Source organism: Phyllostomus hastatus, unplaced genomic scaffold (genome assembly GCF_019186645.2).
Source record: "Phyllostomus hastatus isolate PE091 unplaced genomic scaffold, TTU_PhHast_1.1 phas_contig_551, whole genome shotgun sequence".
Classification (NCBI taxonomy): domain Eukaryota; kingdom Metazoa; phylum Chordata; class Mammalia; order Chiroptera; family Phyllostomidae; genus Phyllostomus; species Phyllostomus hastatus.
Genome location: NW_025333909.1, coordinates 3,565,843 through 3,585,234, shown reverse-complemented (window position 1 = coordinate 3,585,234; position 19,392 = coordinate 3,565,843). Strand labels below are relative to the sequence as shown.

At 36.6% G+C, this 19,392-nt stretch overlaps 1 protein-coding gene across 1 annotated transcript in view; it reads right to left on the bottom strand.

Moving 5' to 3' along the window:
- The window catches only part of EDA2R (ectodysplasin A2 receptor), a 62,048-nt gene that overhangs the window by 23,915 nt on the left and 18,741 nt on the right, over nucleotides 1–19,392 (bottom strand). Inside the window, exon 3 of the mRNA XM_045847460.1 lies at nucleotides 19,130–19,226. Coding sequence (XP_045703416.1) covers nucleotides 19,130–19,216 — 87 coding nt within the window. The 5' untranslated portion in view covers nucleotides 19,217–19,226. The remainder of the gene's footprint in view (nucleotides 1–19,129; nucleotides 19,227–19,392) is intronic.

Here is a 19,392-nt window from a genome sequence, read left to right as displayed (position 1 = left end):
TATTTCATTGTGGCATTTATTTACATTTCTTTGACAATTTGTGACATTGAGCATCTTTTCATATATTTATTGGCCATCTGTAAGTCATCTTGACGTATCCATTCAGGTCTTTTGCCCATTTTTAAATTGGGTTACTTGTTTTTTAAAAGTCCTTTATAAATTTTGGATATTAACTCCTTATCAGAAGTATTGTAGAATATGTTCTCCCATTCAGTGGGCTGTCTTGTCATTTTGTTGATGGTTTCCTTTGCTGTGAAAAAAAAATTAGCTCGATGTAGTCCCATTTGTTTATTTTTTCTTTTGTTTCCTTTTCTTGAGGAGACATCAGAAAAAAAATATTGTTATGAGAAACGTCTGACATTTTACTGCCTATGGTTTCTCCTAGGATTTTTATGGTTTTGAGTCTAATATTTAAGTATTTAATCCACTTCATGTTTATTCCTTTTTAAAAATATTTTATTTATTTTTACAGAGATGGGAAGAGAGGGAGAAAGAGAGGGAGAGAAACATTGATGTGTGAGATACATCAATTGGTTGCCTCTCACTCACCCCCAACTGGGCTTACAACCCAGGCCTGTGCCCTGACTGGGAATCGAATTGGCGACCCTTTGGTTTGCAGGCCAGTGCTCAATCTATTGAGCCAGACCAGCCAGAGTTCATTTTGAGTTTATTCTTGTGTGTGGTCTAGTTTCATTATTTTGCACATATTTGTCCTGTATTCCCAATACCTTATTGATAAATTATCTTTAGACCATTGTATGTTTTTGCCCCCTCTGTGAAATATAAGCTGACTGTATGTGCAGGTTTATTTCTGGACTCCCTATTCTTTCCCATTGGTCTATATGTCTGTTTTAATGCCAGAACCATGTTGTTTTCATTACCGTGGCCTTATAGTATAATTTCATATTAGGTAGTGTGATTCCTCCAACTTTGTTCTTTCTCAGGATCACTGTTGCTATGGGAGGCCTTTTGTGGTTCCATATAAATTTTTGCAATATTTGTCTTAGTTCTTTAAAATATGTCATTGGTATCTTGATAGTAATTGTGTTGAATCTATAAATTGCTTTAGGTAGGGTGAACATTAATGATATTAATTCTTACTATCCACGAACATGGTATATGCTTCCACTTATTTGTATCTTCTTTAATTTCTTTCTTCAGTGTCTTATAATTGAAATACAGCTCTTTCATATTCTTGGTTAAATTTATTCCTAGGTATTTTATACCTTTTGAAGCAGTTGTAAATGGAATTGTTTTCTTAAATTCCCTTTCTGATAGTTCATTATTAGCATATAAAATCCAATTCATTTCTGGATATTAATTTTGTCTCCTGCTACCTTACTGAATTCATTGATAAGTTCTAGTAGTTTCTTGGTGGAATCTTTAAGATTTTCTATGTATAATATCATGTCATCAGCAAACAATGAGTTTTAATTCTTCCTTTCCAACTCAGGTGCCTTTTATTTCTTCTTCTTGCCTGATTTCTGTTGCTAGAACTTCCAGTACTATGTTGAGTAAGAGTGGTGAAAATAGGTATCTCTTTCTTGTTCCCAATCTTAAGGGGAATGTTTTTAGTTTTTGCCCATTGAATATAATGTTGGCAGTGGGTTTGTCATATGTGGCCTTTATTGCATTGAGGTATGTTCTCTCTATTCCTACTTTGCTGCGACCTTTTATAATAAATGGGTGTTGGATTTTATTGAATGCTTTTTGTATATATTGACATGATCATGTTGTTTTTATCTTTCATTTTGTTTATGTGGTGTATCACATTTATTGATTTACAGATATTGTATCAATCTTGCATCCCTGGAATAAATCCCACTTGATCTTGGTTTATGGTCTTTTTGATGTATTGCTATATTCAGTTTGCTAATACTTTGTTGAGGATTTTAGTATCTATACTCATCAGGGGTATTGGCCTGTAATTTTCTTTCTCTGCAGCGTCTTTATCTGGTTTTGGAATTAAGATAATGTTGGCCTTCTAAAATGAGCATGGGAGTCTGACTTCCTCTTGAATTTTTTGATACAGTATGAGAAAGAGCAGTTTTAGTTCTTCTCAGGATGTCTGGTAAAATTGACCTGTGAAGCCATCCTGTCCAGTGCCTTTGTTTGTTTGGAGATTTTTGATTACTGCTTTAACTTCACTTGTATTCTGTGTATTGAGATTTTCTGATTCTTCCTGATTTAATTTTGGAAGATTGTTTGTTTCTAGAAATTTATCCATTTTTGACATATAGTTAGTGTTTTGTAATATTTTCTTACCATCTTTTGTATTTCTTTGGTGTCAGTTTTTACTTGTTTTTGTTTTCTGATTTTATTTATTTGAGTCCTCTCTCTTTTTTTTTTTTTTTTGATGAGTCTGGTTAAAAGTTCATTGATCTTGTTTATGTTTTCAAAGAACCATCTCTTGGTTTCATTATCTTTTATAGTTTTTTAGACTCCATTTAATTTTGATGTTTATTATTTCCTTTATTCTACTCACTTTGGAGTTTGTTTTTCCTTTTCAAGTTCCTTTAAGTGTAAAGTTAGATTGTTTATTCAATCCCTTTCTTGTTTCTTGAGATAGGCCTGTAATGCTATGAATTTCCGTCTTTGGACACTTTCCCGGGTTGTTGTGTTCTCATTTTCATTTGTTTCAAGGTATTTTTTATTTCTTTCTGGATCTTATTGTTAACCCTTTCATTGTTTAATAGCATGTAATTTAGCTTCTATGTATTTGTGTATTTTTCAGTTTTCTTCTTGTGATTGATTTCTACTTTCATAGCATTATGGTCAGAGAAGGTGTTTGATATGATTTCAATATTCTTAAATTTGTTGAGACTTGATTTGTGTCCTAACATGTGGCCTACCCTAGAAAATGCTCCATGTGCACTTGAAAAGTATATACATTTTGCTGCCTTGGGGTGCAATGCTCTGAAGATATCAATTAAATCCATTTTATGTAGTATGTCATTTAAGGCCATTTTCTCCTTGTTTATTTTCTGTCTTGAAGATATAGCCATTGATGTCAATGGGGTGTTAGAATATCCTATGACTGTATTTCTTTCAGCCTCTCCTTTTATGGCCAACAAGATTTGCTTTACATATTTGGGTGTTCCTCTGTTGTGTGCATAAATTTTTAAATATTTTATTAATTATGGTATTACAGTTACCTTGATTCTTTTCCTTTCCCCCACTCCACCCTGTACCACCTACTCTCTTAGGCAGTCCCCCCACCATTGTTCATGTCCATGGGTCATGTGTGTAAGTTCATTGACTACTACATTTCCTATACTGTCCTTTTTAACCCACAGCTATTCTGTAATTACCTATTTGTACTTCTTAATCCCTTCACCTCTACACCCATTCTCCTCCACTCCCCAACCATCTGGAAACCATCTGCTAATTGACTTCTTTTCTCTTGCTGCTTTTAAGGTTCTCTCTTTATCTTTAACTTTTGACCTTTTAATTATGATGTGTCTTGGAGTGGGCCTCTTTGCATACATCTAGTTTGGGACTCTCTGTGCTTCCTGAACTTTCAAGTCTATTTCCTTCACCAAATTAAGGAAGTTTTCTTTCATTATTTCTTTTTCAGGTAGACTTCCAATTTCTTGCTCATTCTCTTCTCCTTCTGCCACCCTTGTGATGTGAATGTTGGACCTCTTGAAGTTGTTCCAGAGGCTGCTTATACTATCTTAATTTTTTTATTCTTTTTTCTTCTTATTATTCTGTGTGGTTGTTTTTTGCTTCCTTATGTTCCAAATCGTTGATTTGATTCTTGGCTTCATCCACTCTACTGTTGTTTCCCTGTAAATTGTTCATTATTTCAATTAGTGTATCCTTTGTTTCTGACTGGATCTTTTTTATGCTGCTGAGGTCCTTGCTAAGTTCCTTGAGCATCCTCAGAGCCAGTGTTTTGAACTCTGCACCTGAAAGATTGCTTTTCTCCATTTCATGCAGCTCTTCTTGTGGAGAATTCTCTTGTTCTTGATTTGGGGGATTGTTCCATTGTTTTCACATTTTGACTACCTCTTTGTGTTTATATTTATATATTAGGTAGATCTGCAAAGACCCTGGTGCAGGATTATGTCAGATGCTTCCTGTGGCTAGCCCTGGGTAACCTGTTTGGAGCTATTAGCCATCCAGAGCTTGTGGCTCTCTCTGCTGGGCTTGGGTGTGTGTGAAAAGAACCAAACTATACACCAGGGCTGACTTTTTCCAGCACCTGGCCTGGGGGAGGGGCAGCTAAAGTGTCAAAACACCTAGAGATCTGATTCCATCTGCAGAAGCCTGTTAGACCTAGTCACTGAGAGAGCCTCCAGCTGTAATCCTCAGGAGGACTTAAGCTCCACAGGGTGGGGCAAGAGGGATTCCTGTGGGTGGGACTATTGCTTCCCCTCAGACTGATGCCATGTGGAGGTGTGTGCTCTGTCAGAGAAATATGCCTTCTGCAATATGTGGTGCAACTGAACACAGTGATTCTGGAGACTGAACCTTCAGCTCCGCTTCCAGAGCCACCAACCCCAGAATCTCCGCACCTGGCTCTGCTCTGGAAGGTCAGTCTTCTCTGTCCTTCCTCCATCAGATTCCAGGGTAAATGGCTACAAATGAAATTTGTCTCTTGGTCCTTTAAGAGAATGGCTGCATCTCTAGCTCTCTCTCACTGATAGACCAAAACCTACATTACGAAACTGGTTATTTTTCATAGCCAGATGTTATGTGGGCACCTTTTCACTTTCTGGTACTCTAGGATGAAGAGCCAAACTTGGGGCTTAGACCTCACACTTCTTGGGGAACTCTCCAGCCACTGAAATATCCCTGTGGAACTTAAGCTACCTTTTGTGAGAGTCCAGCTGGCCTTCTTGCACCTCCTTACGTCCTATTAGTCTTGATGTGGTGATGTTGTTTCTTCTGTAAGCCCTTGGTTATAAGACTTCTCTCCAGCTAGTCTCCAGTTGGTGATTCAGGATGAGTTTTCTATAATTTAGTTGTAATTCCGGTTTGGTCCTGGGAGGAAGTTAGTGTAGCTTCTACCTACTCCTCTGCCATCTTGGATCCCCAATACCATGCTGTTTTGATTATTGTTGCTTTATAGTATAATTTAAAGTCAGAGAGTTTGATACCTCTGGCTTCATTTGTGATATGTCAAAAAATTAAGCATAGAGTTACCATATAACCAGAAACCCCTCTTCTGGTTATCTTTCAAAAAAATGGAAACCATTATTTGCAAAGATATGTGCATCCCTACATTCATTGCAGCATTATTTACAGTGGCCAAGACATGAAAACAACTGGTGTCCCTCAATAGATGATTGGATAAAGAAGATGTGGTACATCTATACAAAGACTACTACTCAGCCACAGGAAAAGATGAAATACTGTCACTTTGGACAACATGGATGGACCTTGAGAATATCATGCTAAGTAAAGTAAGTCAGACAGAAAAAGTTAAGAACCATGTGCTTTCACTTATATGTGAAATATAAAACTGAAAGCAAGAAATGAACTTACAAGGAACACAAACAAATAAACAGTCATAGAAAGACAAATACCATATGATTTCACCTATATGTGGAATCTAATGGACAAAATAAGGAAACAAACACAATAGAAACAGACTCATAGATACAGAGAACAGTCTGACAGCTCTCAGGGGGAGGATGGTGGGAGACTAGGTGAAGTAGGTGAAGGGATTAGGAAAAAAACTCTAAGCACAGACAACAGTATGGTGATTACCAGAGGGAAAGTGGGTGGGATTAAGTAGAAGAAGTTATAGGGGTACAACTGGTGTTGGAAGGAGACTTGTCTTGGGGTGGTAAAATAAAATATAAATATGATGTATTATAGAAATGTACACTTGAAACCCAGGTAATTTTTGTTAACTAATTTCACCCCAATAAATTAAATAAAAATGAAAAACATTAATAAAATAAAATAAATTATATAAATAGAAATAGAAATATTAATTACCACTTTAAAGAAGAATACTATAAAAACACTACAAATAAATCAAGATGGAACCTTAGAAAATGTTCATGTACACTGCAGGAAGTCAAGAAAAGACAAACAGACTAACAAAAAACAAATAAAATAATAAAGTAGCAGAAATAATCTGTAATGTATCTATATTTACCTTTAAATATAAAAGGTCTATATGTACAATTAAAAGCAGAGATTTATATACATTATTTGGCTTGGTAATTATGCTTCTACAAATATGTCTTAAGGAAATATTGTTGATTTTTCTGTAAAGAATTATTTACATTGATATTTACACTTCATATGAGTGTACTTTATTGTTTGTTACTTATTTGCCTTAAAAAATTTTTTTAAATTGTTGTTCAAGTAGTTTTCTGCCTTTCCCTTCCACCCCTCCCTACCACCCCAGCCCTCCCCACCTCATTCCCCCATTCCTACTCCACCTTGTTATTGTCCATATGTCTTTTATAATTGTTCCTGTAAACCCTTCATTCACCCTTTTCCCCCATTATCCCCTCTCCCTTCCCCTCTGATCACTGTCAGCCCATTCTCAACTTCAATGTCTTTGGCTATACTTTACTTGCTTGTTCGTTGTGTTATTTAGGTTCCTGTTAATGGTGAGATCATATGGTATTTGTCTTTCACTGCCTGGCTTATTTCACTTAGTATAATGCTCTCCAGTTCCATCCATGCTGTTGCAAAGGGTAGTAGCTCCTTTCTTTCTGCTGTGTAGAATTCCATTGTGTAAATATACCACAGATTTTTGATCCATTCATTTACTGATGGGCTCCTAGGTTGCTTCCAGCACTTGGCTATTGTAAATTGTGCTTCTATGAACATTGGGGTACATAGGTTCTTTTGGATTGGTGTTTCAGGGTTCCTAGGACACAATCCTAGCAGTGGAATTGCTGAATCAAAAGGCAGTTCCATTTTTTGTTTTCTGAGGAAATTCTATACTGTTAATCGCTATGGTGCAACCATATGAGTGTATGTTAAAACCAAGTAAAAGTGACTATAAAAAACAAGGCTGTGTCAGATGCTGTTATCTGTTATTCAAAAGTCATTGCCCATTTTTTTCTTACTAACAGAACGTTGATTTCATTCTGGGTGACAAGATGAACAACCTCAAGAACTGATTCCTGATTGTTTTTAGTCAATCATGGAAATTCCATTTCTGTTTAGCAGGTATTCATATACTAGTTTCCCTTGCAGTATAAAGATACTAACAGCACTCAGTTCTGGACAACAAGATATAAATGGAAATCTTCTGGAAGCTCATAGAAAAACCCTTATTACCTAATGTAAGTCAAGTTACTTTCTTCCTGTGTGTTCCTCCTGGCTTTGACTGTGATATGAAGATGTAATGCTTGGAGTTGTAGCAACCAAGAGGCCACAAGCATGAGGACAAAACAGCAAAGTGCTCAAGATTAAGGATAAAAAGAGCCTGGGTCCCTCACAAAGTTGTTGATCTGTCCAACCAACCACAAAGCCCCCTGTCTTTAAACTTAATTACATAAATGTGCTTTGGTTCAAGCTGTTAAGTTTTATGTTGCTTTTAACTTCATATATCCTAATTGAGTCAGTGATGAACTAATTTTCCCCCAGCAAACTTGGGACTCAAATCCATGTGTATCTGGCTTATGTTTATTTTTTATATTTCATATTTATTAGAGCAAGTTGCTTATCCTCTTTGAGTCTTATTCTCCTCATCTAAAACCTGTGAGACTAATAATACCTCCTTGATAGGAGTAAGAGCTAAAAAAAATGGCTCAAATGGAAGAACAAATCAAAGCTCCAGAGTCAATACTTTTAAGCAACTAAGAGATAGCCAACCTATCAGATGCACAGTTCAAATCACTGGTGATTAGGATGCTCACAGAATTGGTTGATTTTGGTCACAAATTAGATGAAAAAATGAAGGCTACACTAAGTGAAATGAAGAAAAATGCACAGGGAACCAATAGTGATGGAAAGAAAACGGTATCACATCAATGGAGTGGACCAGAAGGAAGAAAAAAACATACAATTAGAAAATAACAAAGAAACAAGAATTCAAAAAAAATGGGGAGAGGGTTAAGAACCTCCAGGACATCTTGAAATGTTCCAACATCCAAATTATAGGGGTACCAGAAGTAGAAGAGGAAGAGCAACAAGTAGAAAAGTTATTTGAAAAAATAATAAAGGAGAACTTCCCCAATCTGGCAAAGGAAATAGACTTCCAGGAAGCTCAGAGAGTCCCAAAGAAGTTGGACCCAAGGAGGAACATACCAAGACACATCATAGTTACATTACCCAAGATTAAAATGAAGGAGAGAATCCTAGAAGCAGCAAGAGATAAGGGGACAGTTACCTACAAAGGTATTCCCATCACAATGTCAGCTGATTTCTCAAAAGAGACCTTGCAGGCAAAAAGGAGCTGGAAAGAAGTATTCCAAGTCATGAAAGGCAAGAACCTACATCCAAGATTGCTCTATCCAGCAAAGCTTTCATTTAGAATGGAAGGGCAGATAAAGCGCTTCTCAGATAAGGTCAAGTTAAAGGAGTTCATCATCACCAAGCCCTTCTTATATGAAATGTTAAAGGGACTTATCTAAGGAAAAGAAGATAAAAAACATGTACAGTAAAAAGACAGCAAACTCACAGTTATTAACAACCACATCTAAAACAAAAGCAAATTAAGCCAACAACTAGAACAGGAACAGAACCAAAGAAATGGAGATCACATGGAGGGATAGCAACAGGGGAGTGGGAGGAGGAGAGAGGGAGAAAAGGTACAGAGAATAAGTAGCATAGATGGTAGGGAGAAAATAGACAGGGGGAGGACAAGAATAGTATGGGAAATGTAGAAGCTAAAGAACTTATGACACATGGACATGAACTAAATGGGGGGATGTGGGTGGGAGAAGGTGTACAGGGTGGAGGGGAGTGAAGGGGAGAATGGGACAACTGTAATAGCATAATCAATAAAATGTATTAAAATAATAAATGAGAATGCACATTAAAGCTTGTTAGAAGGTATAGACTGTATGTAAGTATAACCTGTTTAGATATAAAGATTTTGCAGGGGCATAATATTGCAATTCATTCATTTTTTCTGAGCTTTCTAGTGGTGCAGAGAAAAATGGCAACCAGAGATCTGCATAAAGAAGTGTACATTTCATCATGGGCCACTTTTTGAGAGCTTGATAACAGCAGTTTGACAGATAAAAGACTTATTTTTCTCCCTTGGAGAAGTTCAGGTAGCTTTACAGTTAATGACCATGTACATGACAGGAACATTTGTAAGAGATTGTTCTTGTGGAATTTAGATAATTTTTATCACAAAGATCAATGTAATACTGAAAATAGATTTTGTCAGAGATCCAAGATGGCTAAGGAATAGGTGGAAGTTACATTCACCTTCTCTCAGGACCAAACTGTAATTATAACAGAAAAATCAACTTAAATAATCAAGTGAAGACTAGCTGGACAGAAGTCTTATAACCAAGAATTTACAGAAGAAGCCATATTAAGATCAAAATCTATGGGGACACAGTGAAAGAATTCCTAAGAGAAAAATTCATAGCATTAGAGGCCTATGTCAAGAAACAAAATTTAAAAAATTTCTAACAATTTAACTTTATACCTAAAGGAACTAGAAAAAGAACAACAAAGCCAAAAGTGAGTAAAAGAAAGGAAATAATAAAGATCAGAGCAGAAATAAACAAAATAGTGTTGAACAAAGCAATACAATACATCCATGAAACCAAGAGCTTGTCCTTTAAAAAGATAAACAAGCTTGATAAAACTATAACCAGATCCATCAAGAAAAAAGGACCGAGGTATAAACTGGAAATGAAAAAGGAGAGGTGAAACCTGAAACCACAGAAATACAAAAGATTATGAGAAAATATTCTGAACAATTATATGTCAACAAAATGGTGATCTGGAAAAAATGGATCCATTCCTATAAGCTTACATTCTTCCAAAACTGAATCAGGAAAAAATGCTAAATTTGAACAGGCTGATTACAACTAATGAAATCAAAGAAGTAATTTAAAAAATCCTGCCCTGGCTGGTGTAACTCAGTGGATTGAGTGCGGGCTGCGAACCAAAGTGTCACAGGTTCGATTCCGAGTCAGGGTACATGCCTGGGTTGCAGGCCATGACCCCCAGCAACCGCACATTGATGTTTTTTTCCCTCTCTAAAAATAAATAAATAAAATCTTTAAAAAAATCCCTACCAACAAAAGTCCAGGACGAGATGGCTTCACAGATGAATTTTAAGAAATATTCAAAGAACTAACACTTATCATACTGAAAAGACTACAAAAGAGTAAAAAGGAAAGAAGACTGCCAAACTCATTTTATGAAGCCAGCACTACCCAAATTTCATAACAAGATAAAAATACTACAAAGAAAGATAATCATAGAGCAATATTCCAGATGAACTTAGATGCTAAAATTCTCAACAAAATATTAACAAACCAAATCCAGCAATACATTAAAAAGATCATACGCTGTGCTAAGCAGGATTTATTCCTGGTATGGAAGGTTGGTAAAATGTCTGGAAATCAGAAAAGTGTGACATACCACATAAAAATGAAGGATAAAAATCAAATCATATCAATAGATGAAGAAAAATCATTTAACAAAATCCAGCACCCATTTATGATAAAAACTCTCAGCAAAGTGGAGATAGAGGGAACATACCTCAGTGTAATAAAGGCCATATATGACAAACCCACAACTAACATAATAGTCAATGGGCAAAAACTACAAGCATTCCCCTTAAGATCAAGAACAAAACAAGAATGTCTGCTTTCACCACTTTTACTCAATATAGTACTGAAAGCCTAACTACAGAGATCATACAAGAAGAAAAATAGAAGGCATTCAAATTTGAAAGGAAGAAGTAAAACTATCATTATTTGCAAATGTCATGATACTGTATATAGAGAAACCTAGAAATTCCAACAAAAAAACTACTAGAGCTGATAAATTCAGTAAAGTAGCAGGGTACAAAATAAATATCCAGAATTTGGTTGCGTTTTTATTTTTATTGTTTATGCTGTTACAGTTCCCACTTTTTTCCCTTTCCCTACCTACACCCAGTCCCACCTTCTTCCTACCCCAAGCCAATCCCCATATTATTGTCTGTGTCCATGGGTTGTGCATACATGTTCCTTGGTTAATCACTTCACCATCTTTCATCCCTACACCCCAACCTCTCTGGCAGCTGTCAGTCTGTCTTATGTACTTAAGCTTCTGTTAATATTTTGTTTCATCATTTGTTGTATTCATTAGTTTCCACATATAAGTGAGATCATGTGGTATTTTTCTTTCACTGACTAGCTTAATCATTTAGCATAATTTTCTCCAATCCATCCATGCTGTTGCAAAATGTAAGAGTTTCTTACTTTTTAATGCTGCATAATACTCCACTGTGTAAATGTACCACAGCTTTTTTTATCCACTCATCCTTTGATGGGCACTTACACTGTTTGCAAATTTCGACTATTGTAAATAGTGTTGTGATAAACATAGAGATGCATGTATTTTTCTCTATTGGTGTTTCAGGATCCTTGGGTATATTCCCAGAAGTGAAATTGCTGGGTTAAAATGGAGTTCCATTTTTATTTTTTAAAGGATATTCCATATTGTTTTCCACAGTGGCTGCACTAGAGTGTATTCCCACTAACAGTGCATTAGGGTTCCATTTTCTCCACAACCTTGCCAACACCTGTTGTTTGTTGATTTATTGATGGTAGTCATTCTGAGAAGTGTGAGGTGATATCTCAGTGTGGTTTTAATTTGCATTTCTCTGATCATTAATGATGTTGAGCATCTTTTCATATGTCTATGAGCTATCTGTATGTCCTCTTTGGAGAAGTGCCTATTCAGGTCTTTTGCCCATTTCTTAATTAGGTTGGTTGTCTTCACAACACTGAATTGTATTATTTCTTTGTATACTTTGGAGATTAAACCCTTGTCAGATATATCAAAATGTTCTCCCATACAGTGGGTTCCCTATTTATCTTGCTGATCTTTTCTTTAGCTGTGCAGATGCTTTTTAAAAGATTTTATTAATTTATTTTTAGAGAGAAGGGAAGAGAGGAAGAAAGAAAGGGACAGAAACATTGATGTGCAAGAGAAACATCAATAGGTTGCCTCTTGCACACCCCTAACCAGGGACCTGGCTCATAACCCAGGCATGTGCCCTGACAAGGAATCAAAATGGTGACCCTCTGGTTTGCAGGAAACCCACTGAGTCACACCAGTCAGGGCAGAGAAACTTAATTTGATGTAATCTTATTATAGTTTTGGAAGTCCTAGCCATGGGGATCAGAGAAGAAGAAATAAAAGGTATCTATATTGGAAAGGAGGAGGTAAAGCTGTTATTATTCAAAGATGACATGATATTGTACATAGCATGCCTTAAAAACTCCACCAAAAATGAGCAGTCCTAATAAATGAGTTTGGCAAAGTAGCAGGATACATATTTAATACCCAGAAATTGATGGCATTTTTATACACCAATAATTAGCTATCAGAAAGAGAAACTAAGAAAACAATTTCATTTATTATTGCTACAAAAAATAAAGTACCTAGGAATTAATTTAACCAAGGAGGTAAAAGACCTGTACTCTGAAAACCATGGGCCACTGAAGAAAGAAATTGAGTAAGATACAAATAAGTGGAAGCATATACTATGTTAATGGATTGGAAGAATGAAAAACTGGGGGTGTGGAAATGGGAGGGAGGTGGGGAGGACTTGGGAGGTGTTCGGGGATGGGAGTAAAAGACAGAAAACTGTACTGGAACAACAATTAAAATAATAAAAAAAGAAAATCCTTAAAATGGCTATTCCACTCAAAGCAATCTATACACTCAGTACAATTCCTATTAAAATACCAAAGGCATACTTCTAGAACAAATATTCCAAAAATGTATGCGGAACCAAAAAAGACCTCAAATAGCCTCAGCAATCTTATGAAAGAAGAACAAAGCTACAGGTATCACAACTCCTGATATCAAACTATACTACCAGGTATGTCCAGAAAATTTCCAGCCATTATTAATATATAAGAATGGTTTGTGTGATATCAATGTAACCTGGCAGCCAAGGAGAGTAGATGGAATGCACATGCATGAACACTGACAACTTCACTGTACTAGTCAGTGAGGGCAGTATATGCCACTGAGTGAGCATGTGAACTCTGTGGCTGTCTCATACAAAATGACTGAGCAAGTACAGCAATGAATCTGCATCAAATTTTGCCTTAACCTTGATCATTCCCCTGTGGAAACTATTTAGCTGATTCAGAAGGCTGCAGCTATGGGCAACTGGTTATTGGCAGTTTCATCATGACAGTGTACCCGCTCATGCATCACATCTCTGCCCCCTGCAGACCAGTTTTAGCACCCTGAAACTTCTGGTTTTCCCAAGATTAAAATCACTTTTGAAAGGAAGAGATTTCAGACCATTGATGAGATTCAGGAAAATACAACAGGACAGCTGATGGTGATTGGGAGAGAACTGTGTGAGGTCCCAAGGTACCTATTTTGAAGGAGACTGAGGCATCATTGTCCTATGTACAATGCTTCTTCTATCTTGTATCCTTTTTTAATAAATGTCACAATTGTTCATATTGCATGGCTGGAAACCTTCTGGACAGACCTTGTATAAGGCCACTGTAATAAAAAGAGCCTGGTACTGGCACAAGAACAGATATACAGATCAACTGGTATAGAACAGAGAGACCAGAAATAAACCCATGTCTATATGAGCAATTGGTATTTGACAAAGGTGGCAAGACCATTCAATGAAGCAAAGATTGTTTCTTCAATAAATGGTGTTAGGAAACTGGACTGTTATATGCAAATAAATGAAATTAGACCACCAACTTACACCATACACAAGAATAAACCCAAAATGGATAAAAGACTTAAATGTAAGTCACAAAACCATAAAAACCCTAGAAGAAAAGGATTTTACTTCTAGGATTTTCCTAGAAGAATAGGAGTAACATCTCAGATATTGAATGTACAAGTATTTTTGCCAATATATCTCCTAAGACACTGGAAACAAAATAGAAAATAAACAAATAGTTGCATTTTTCTACTGAAAAATGAACTATCAGAAAGGCAAAATAAGAAAACCATCCCATTTACAATTGCATCAAAGAAAGTAAAATTAAGCCCTGACTGGTGTGGCTCAGCTGGTTGTACCATTGTCTCATAGCCAAAAGGTTGTGAGTTCTGTTCCCAGTCAGGTCACATAACTGGATTGTGGGTTTGGTCCCAGTCCAGGCATGTAAGATCCCCAGTCCGGGTGTGTATGGGAAGGCAACCAATTAATGTTTCTCTCTTGCATCAAGTTCTCTCTCTCTCCCTTCCTGTCTAAGAAAAAAAAAATTAAAAACGTCCTTTGGTGAAGATAAATGAAATTAAATCAAATGCCTAGGAATAAATTTAACTGAAGTAAAAAAAACAAAAAACAAAAACAAACACACAGAAAAAGAAACTGCCCTGGCTGGTGTAGCTCAGTGGATTGAGCACGGGCTGTGAACCCAAGTGTCGCAGGTTCGATTCCCAGTCAGGGCACATGCCTGGGTTGCAGGCCACGGCCCCCAGCAACCGCACATTGATGTTTCTCTCTCTCTCTTTCTCCTTCCCTTCCCTCTCTAAAAATAAATAAATAAAACCTTAAAAAAAAGAGATAAAAAAACAAACAAACTGTACTTGAGCCCTGGCTGGTTTGGCTCAGTGCACTGAGCACTGATTTGCAAAGCAAAAGGCTGCTGGTTTAATTCCCTTTGGGACACATGCCTGGGTTGCAGTCCAGTTCCCCAGTTGGGGGTGTGCAATAGGCAACTGATCAGTGTTTATCTTTGCACATCAATGTTTCTCTCCCTCTTTTCCCTCCTGTCCCCCTGTCTGAAAATAAATAAATAAAATCTTTTAAAAAAGACCTGTACTTGAGAAGTTGTAAGACACTGAAGAAATTGAAAATGATACAAATAAATGGAAATATATAACATGCTCATGGGTAGACAAATTAACATCATTAAAATATCCAAAGTACCAGTGTCACAGGTTCGATTCCCAGCCAGGGCACATGACTGGGTTGCAGGCCAAGGCCCCCAGCAACTGCATATTGATGTTTCTCTCTCTCTTTCTTTCTCCCTCCCTTCCCTCTCTAAAAATAAATAAATGAAATCTTTTAAAAAATATCCAAAGTACCCAAGACAAGCTATAGATTTAAGGCACTTCTTGTCAAAATACAAATCATATATATTGAAGAACTAGAACAAATAATCCAAAAATTTATATGGAACCACAAAAGACCTCTAATAGACACAGCAATTTTGAGAAATAACTACGTTGGATATATCACACATCAATTTTCCTCTCTCTCCCTTCCTCTCTCTCTATGTCAAACTATACTACAAGGCTACAGTAACCAAAACAATGTGGCATTGGTATACAAACTGAGACCACATTTGGAATTAAATGGAACAAGATATATACAGCTCTGAAAGAATCCCTTGCCTATATGGTCAATTGGCCTTTAATAAAGGAGGCAAGAACACACAATGGGGTAATGACAGTGTATTCAATAATTAGTGATTGAAAAATAGAACAGATACATGCAAAAATAAGAATCCAAATCACTTTTACATATCATATAAAAGAATAAACTCAAAATGAATTAAAGACTTAAATGTAAGACTCAAAACCATAAAACTCCCAGAATAAAACATAGGCAGTAAAATATTGAACATTTCTCATAGCAATATTATTCTGATATATCTCCTTGGCAAAGAAGAAAAAAACTAAACACATGGGATTCCATCAAACTAAAAAGATTTTGCATGGTAAAAGAAACCATCAACAACATGAAAAGACAACCCACTGTATGGGAGAACATATTTGCCAGTGATATATCTGATAAAAGTTTAATATCCAAAATTTGTAAAGAATTTATACAACTCAACAACAACAACAGCAACAACAAAACCCAATTAAAAATGGGCAAAGTACCTGAATACACATTTCTCCAAAGAGAACATACAAATGGCCACAGACACATGAAAAGATGCTCAACATCACTAATCATCAGAGAAATACAAATTAAAACCACAAGAAAGTATCACCTCACATCTGTCTGACTAGCTATTATCAGTAAGTCAACAAACTACAAGTGGGGAGGATGTGGAGAAAAGAGAATCCTTGTACGTTGTTGTTGGGAATGCAGGTTTTTGCAGCCACTATGGAAAACTGTGTGGAAGTTCCTCAAAAAATTCAAAAGGGAGCTGCCTTATGACCCAGTGATTACACTTCCAAGTATATAACTAAAGAAACCCAAAATGCTAATTTGAAAGAATATGTGCAACCCCATATCTATTGCAGCTTTATTTCCAATAGCCAAGATATGGAAGCAACCCAAGTGCCCATCCATAGACAAGTAGATAAAAAAGTGGTGGTACATATATACAGTTGTATATTAGCCTCAACAAATAATGAAATTTTACCATTTGTAATAGCATGAATGAAAATAAAAAGTAGTATGCTACATGAAATAAGTCAGTAAGAGAAAAAATACCATATAATTTCACTTATGTATTTAAAGAAGTATATAAACAAACCAAAACAGAATAAGACTCATAGATGCAGAGAGCAAGAATAATGGTTGCCAGAGAAGGGGGAGTTGGGGGAATAGGTGAAAAGGGTGAAGGGGTTGAAAAGTACAGATTGGTGTTACAGAATAGTCATGGGAATGTAAAATACAGTATAGGGATTATAGTCAATAATATTGTAATAACACCCTGGCTGGTATGGCTCAGTGGAGTGAGTGTGGGTCACCAGTTCGATTCCCAGGCAGAGCACATGCCTGGGTTGTGGGCCAGGTCCCCAGTAGGGGGCACACAAGAAGCAACCACATATTAATGTTTCTTTCCCTCTCTTTCTCCCCCTTTCCACCTCTCTCTAAAAATAAATAAATAAATCTTTAAAAACATAATATTATAATAACTATGTATGTTACCAGGTGGGTACTGAAAATATCAGTGGGAATACTTTGTAAAGTATATGACTGTCTGGCTACTATGCTGTATATATGAAAGTAATACATGATGATATTGAATGTAAACTGTAATTGAAAAGCATAGATTGAGTAGTTTTTTGTTGGAGATTATAAGGTTTTCTATGTACACTATCATAGCATCTGCGAAAAATGAGTTTTACTCCCTCATTTACAATTTGGATGCATTTTATTTCTTTTTCTTTTCTTATCACTGTGGCTAGAACTTCCAGTACTATGTTGAATAAGAGTAATGAACACAGACACCCTTGTCTTGTTCCTGATCTTAAGTGGAAGCTTTAAATACATTTTAAAATTATAAAGTTAAAGCAGAAAAAAAAAAGATTTCATCAGGTCCATCCTAATGTCCAGCATGACCTGACCTCTGATGATGTTTGCTTGGTCCTGGGATCCCTTTTCAATCATGTATGCACCCCACTGTGGTACAGAATGTTATATGTAAAGGGGTAAAATTAGAGTTAGGGCTTGTATCTGTTGACATCCCTAAGCTTCAGTCTCTTCATAGGTGAAATGGATAGGTAGAAAGAGGTGGGATAAATAATAGTTATATTTTCCTTCAACCAGAGGATTATGTCACTCTCCTACCCCAAACCTTTCAAGACATTCCTTGCACACTTAGAAAAAAATGTAAAATTCTAATAATAGATTTTAACACTATACATGGTTTGGCCCACACCTCTCTCTGCAATCTCATTGTGTACCACTCCCTCTCCCACTCACCTCTCACTCATCAGCTGCACTAATCTTCTTCTTCTTCCTTCAACATGCCTAGTTAATTCTCACCTTGGGCATCTGCATTAGCTGTATCTTTTCCCTAGAAGGCACCTTCTTGGAGAGGCCTTTCCCTGCTACTATATCTAAAGTAGCCATCAAATCACTCTGTATCAGATCATCCTAATTTAATTCTCATCATACCTCCATACCTTTGTTTATATATGTGTCTCATTCATTGTTTGTTTCACTAAGTAAAGGGTAAGGTCCATCAGGGCAAATGTTTGAATCTGTTTTACCATATGTACTATGCCTACAACAATGCGTGCCCCTTTGAAGGTGTTCAATAAGTGATGGCTGAATTTTGAATGACTGCAGAAAATAAGATGTGAGTGTGAAAGACATCAGTACGGTTATTACCAGAGAGAAAGGGGGTGGAGGCAGGTGGAAGAGGATAAAGGGGGAATAAATGGTGACAAAAAGAGACTAGACTTTGTGTGGTGAACACACAATACAATATATAGGATGGGACAAAAGTAGGTCTATGGTTGTATGTAACATACAATATTTATTTATATGTTAGTATTTATTAATTATTGAATCATTTTCCATATGAACAACTGTAAACCTACTTGTCCCTGCCCTGTACTGATGATCTCTCATATAATTGTAGACTTGATGACTGTATAATTTCATTAACCAATATAACACTGATAAATTCAATAAAAATGTATAAAAAGATGTGCGTGAAGAAAACATCTGTTAGCTGTCTACTTCTACACTTTTTGGCCCAACTGCAGCCTAAATTTAACATCACCCCTAGGTTCTGGGACCAACAGAGACCCGAGGCCAAAAAAAAAAAAAAAAAAAAAAAGCAGCTGTACCTTTGCAAGCTAGGGCTCAGAAAAAGGTGCCTGACTTGCTGGTCATTTTGTTCTGACCCTTTCTACCAATTGAGATTCTAGACCATCCCTAGTTCCCTATCCCTTAATCCTCCTTTGAACAACTTCCTCAGTCTTCTTAGTTCTCTCCTATTCCCAAGACCTGATATCTGGCTTCTGAACCTCAAGTGGATGGGCCCTGTTTTAGTTGACATATTTTCCTAATGCCAAATAGTCTTCCTAGGCCTTTGTATTTCACATATCCTCTTGAGGTACTCCATTATCTCATGGAACACTCCTCTGAACCTTATCTTGCCAGGGCGACTTCTTGTTGGAGCTGTGACTGCTATTGTCATAATCCTTGGAATACACATTTTGCCCTTTGAGCTGTATGAGCCACAGGTGGTGCTATCCTAATCTTGGAAACTCTCAATTGCCAGATGATTTCTAAGACATAACAGAAAAAAATATTCTGGCCATGGGGACTTACCTTGGAAAGCTCTTGTCCAGGCCCACACAGTTGGCAAGCGACACATCGTCCCCATTGGTCCCAGTACTCATTTTCTTGGCAATCCATGATGGGAGGACTGTGGGTACAGAACACAAAAAAACTAGGGAACTAGTGGAAAGAGATTGCAAGATAAGTAGTAGCTTCCATGTCACTTGATTTATGTGTCCTCTTAATCTTGTCTCTGTCTCTGAGGTAGACATATTGGGGAAGACAACTGAAGACAGCTAATGCTTATCTAGTCC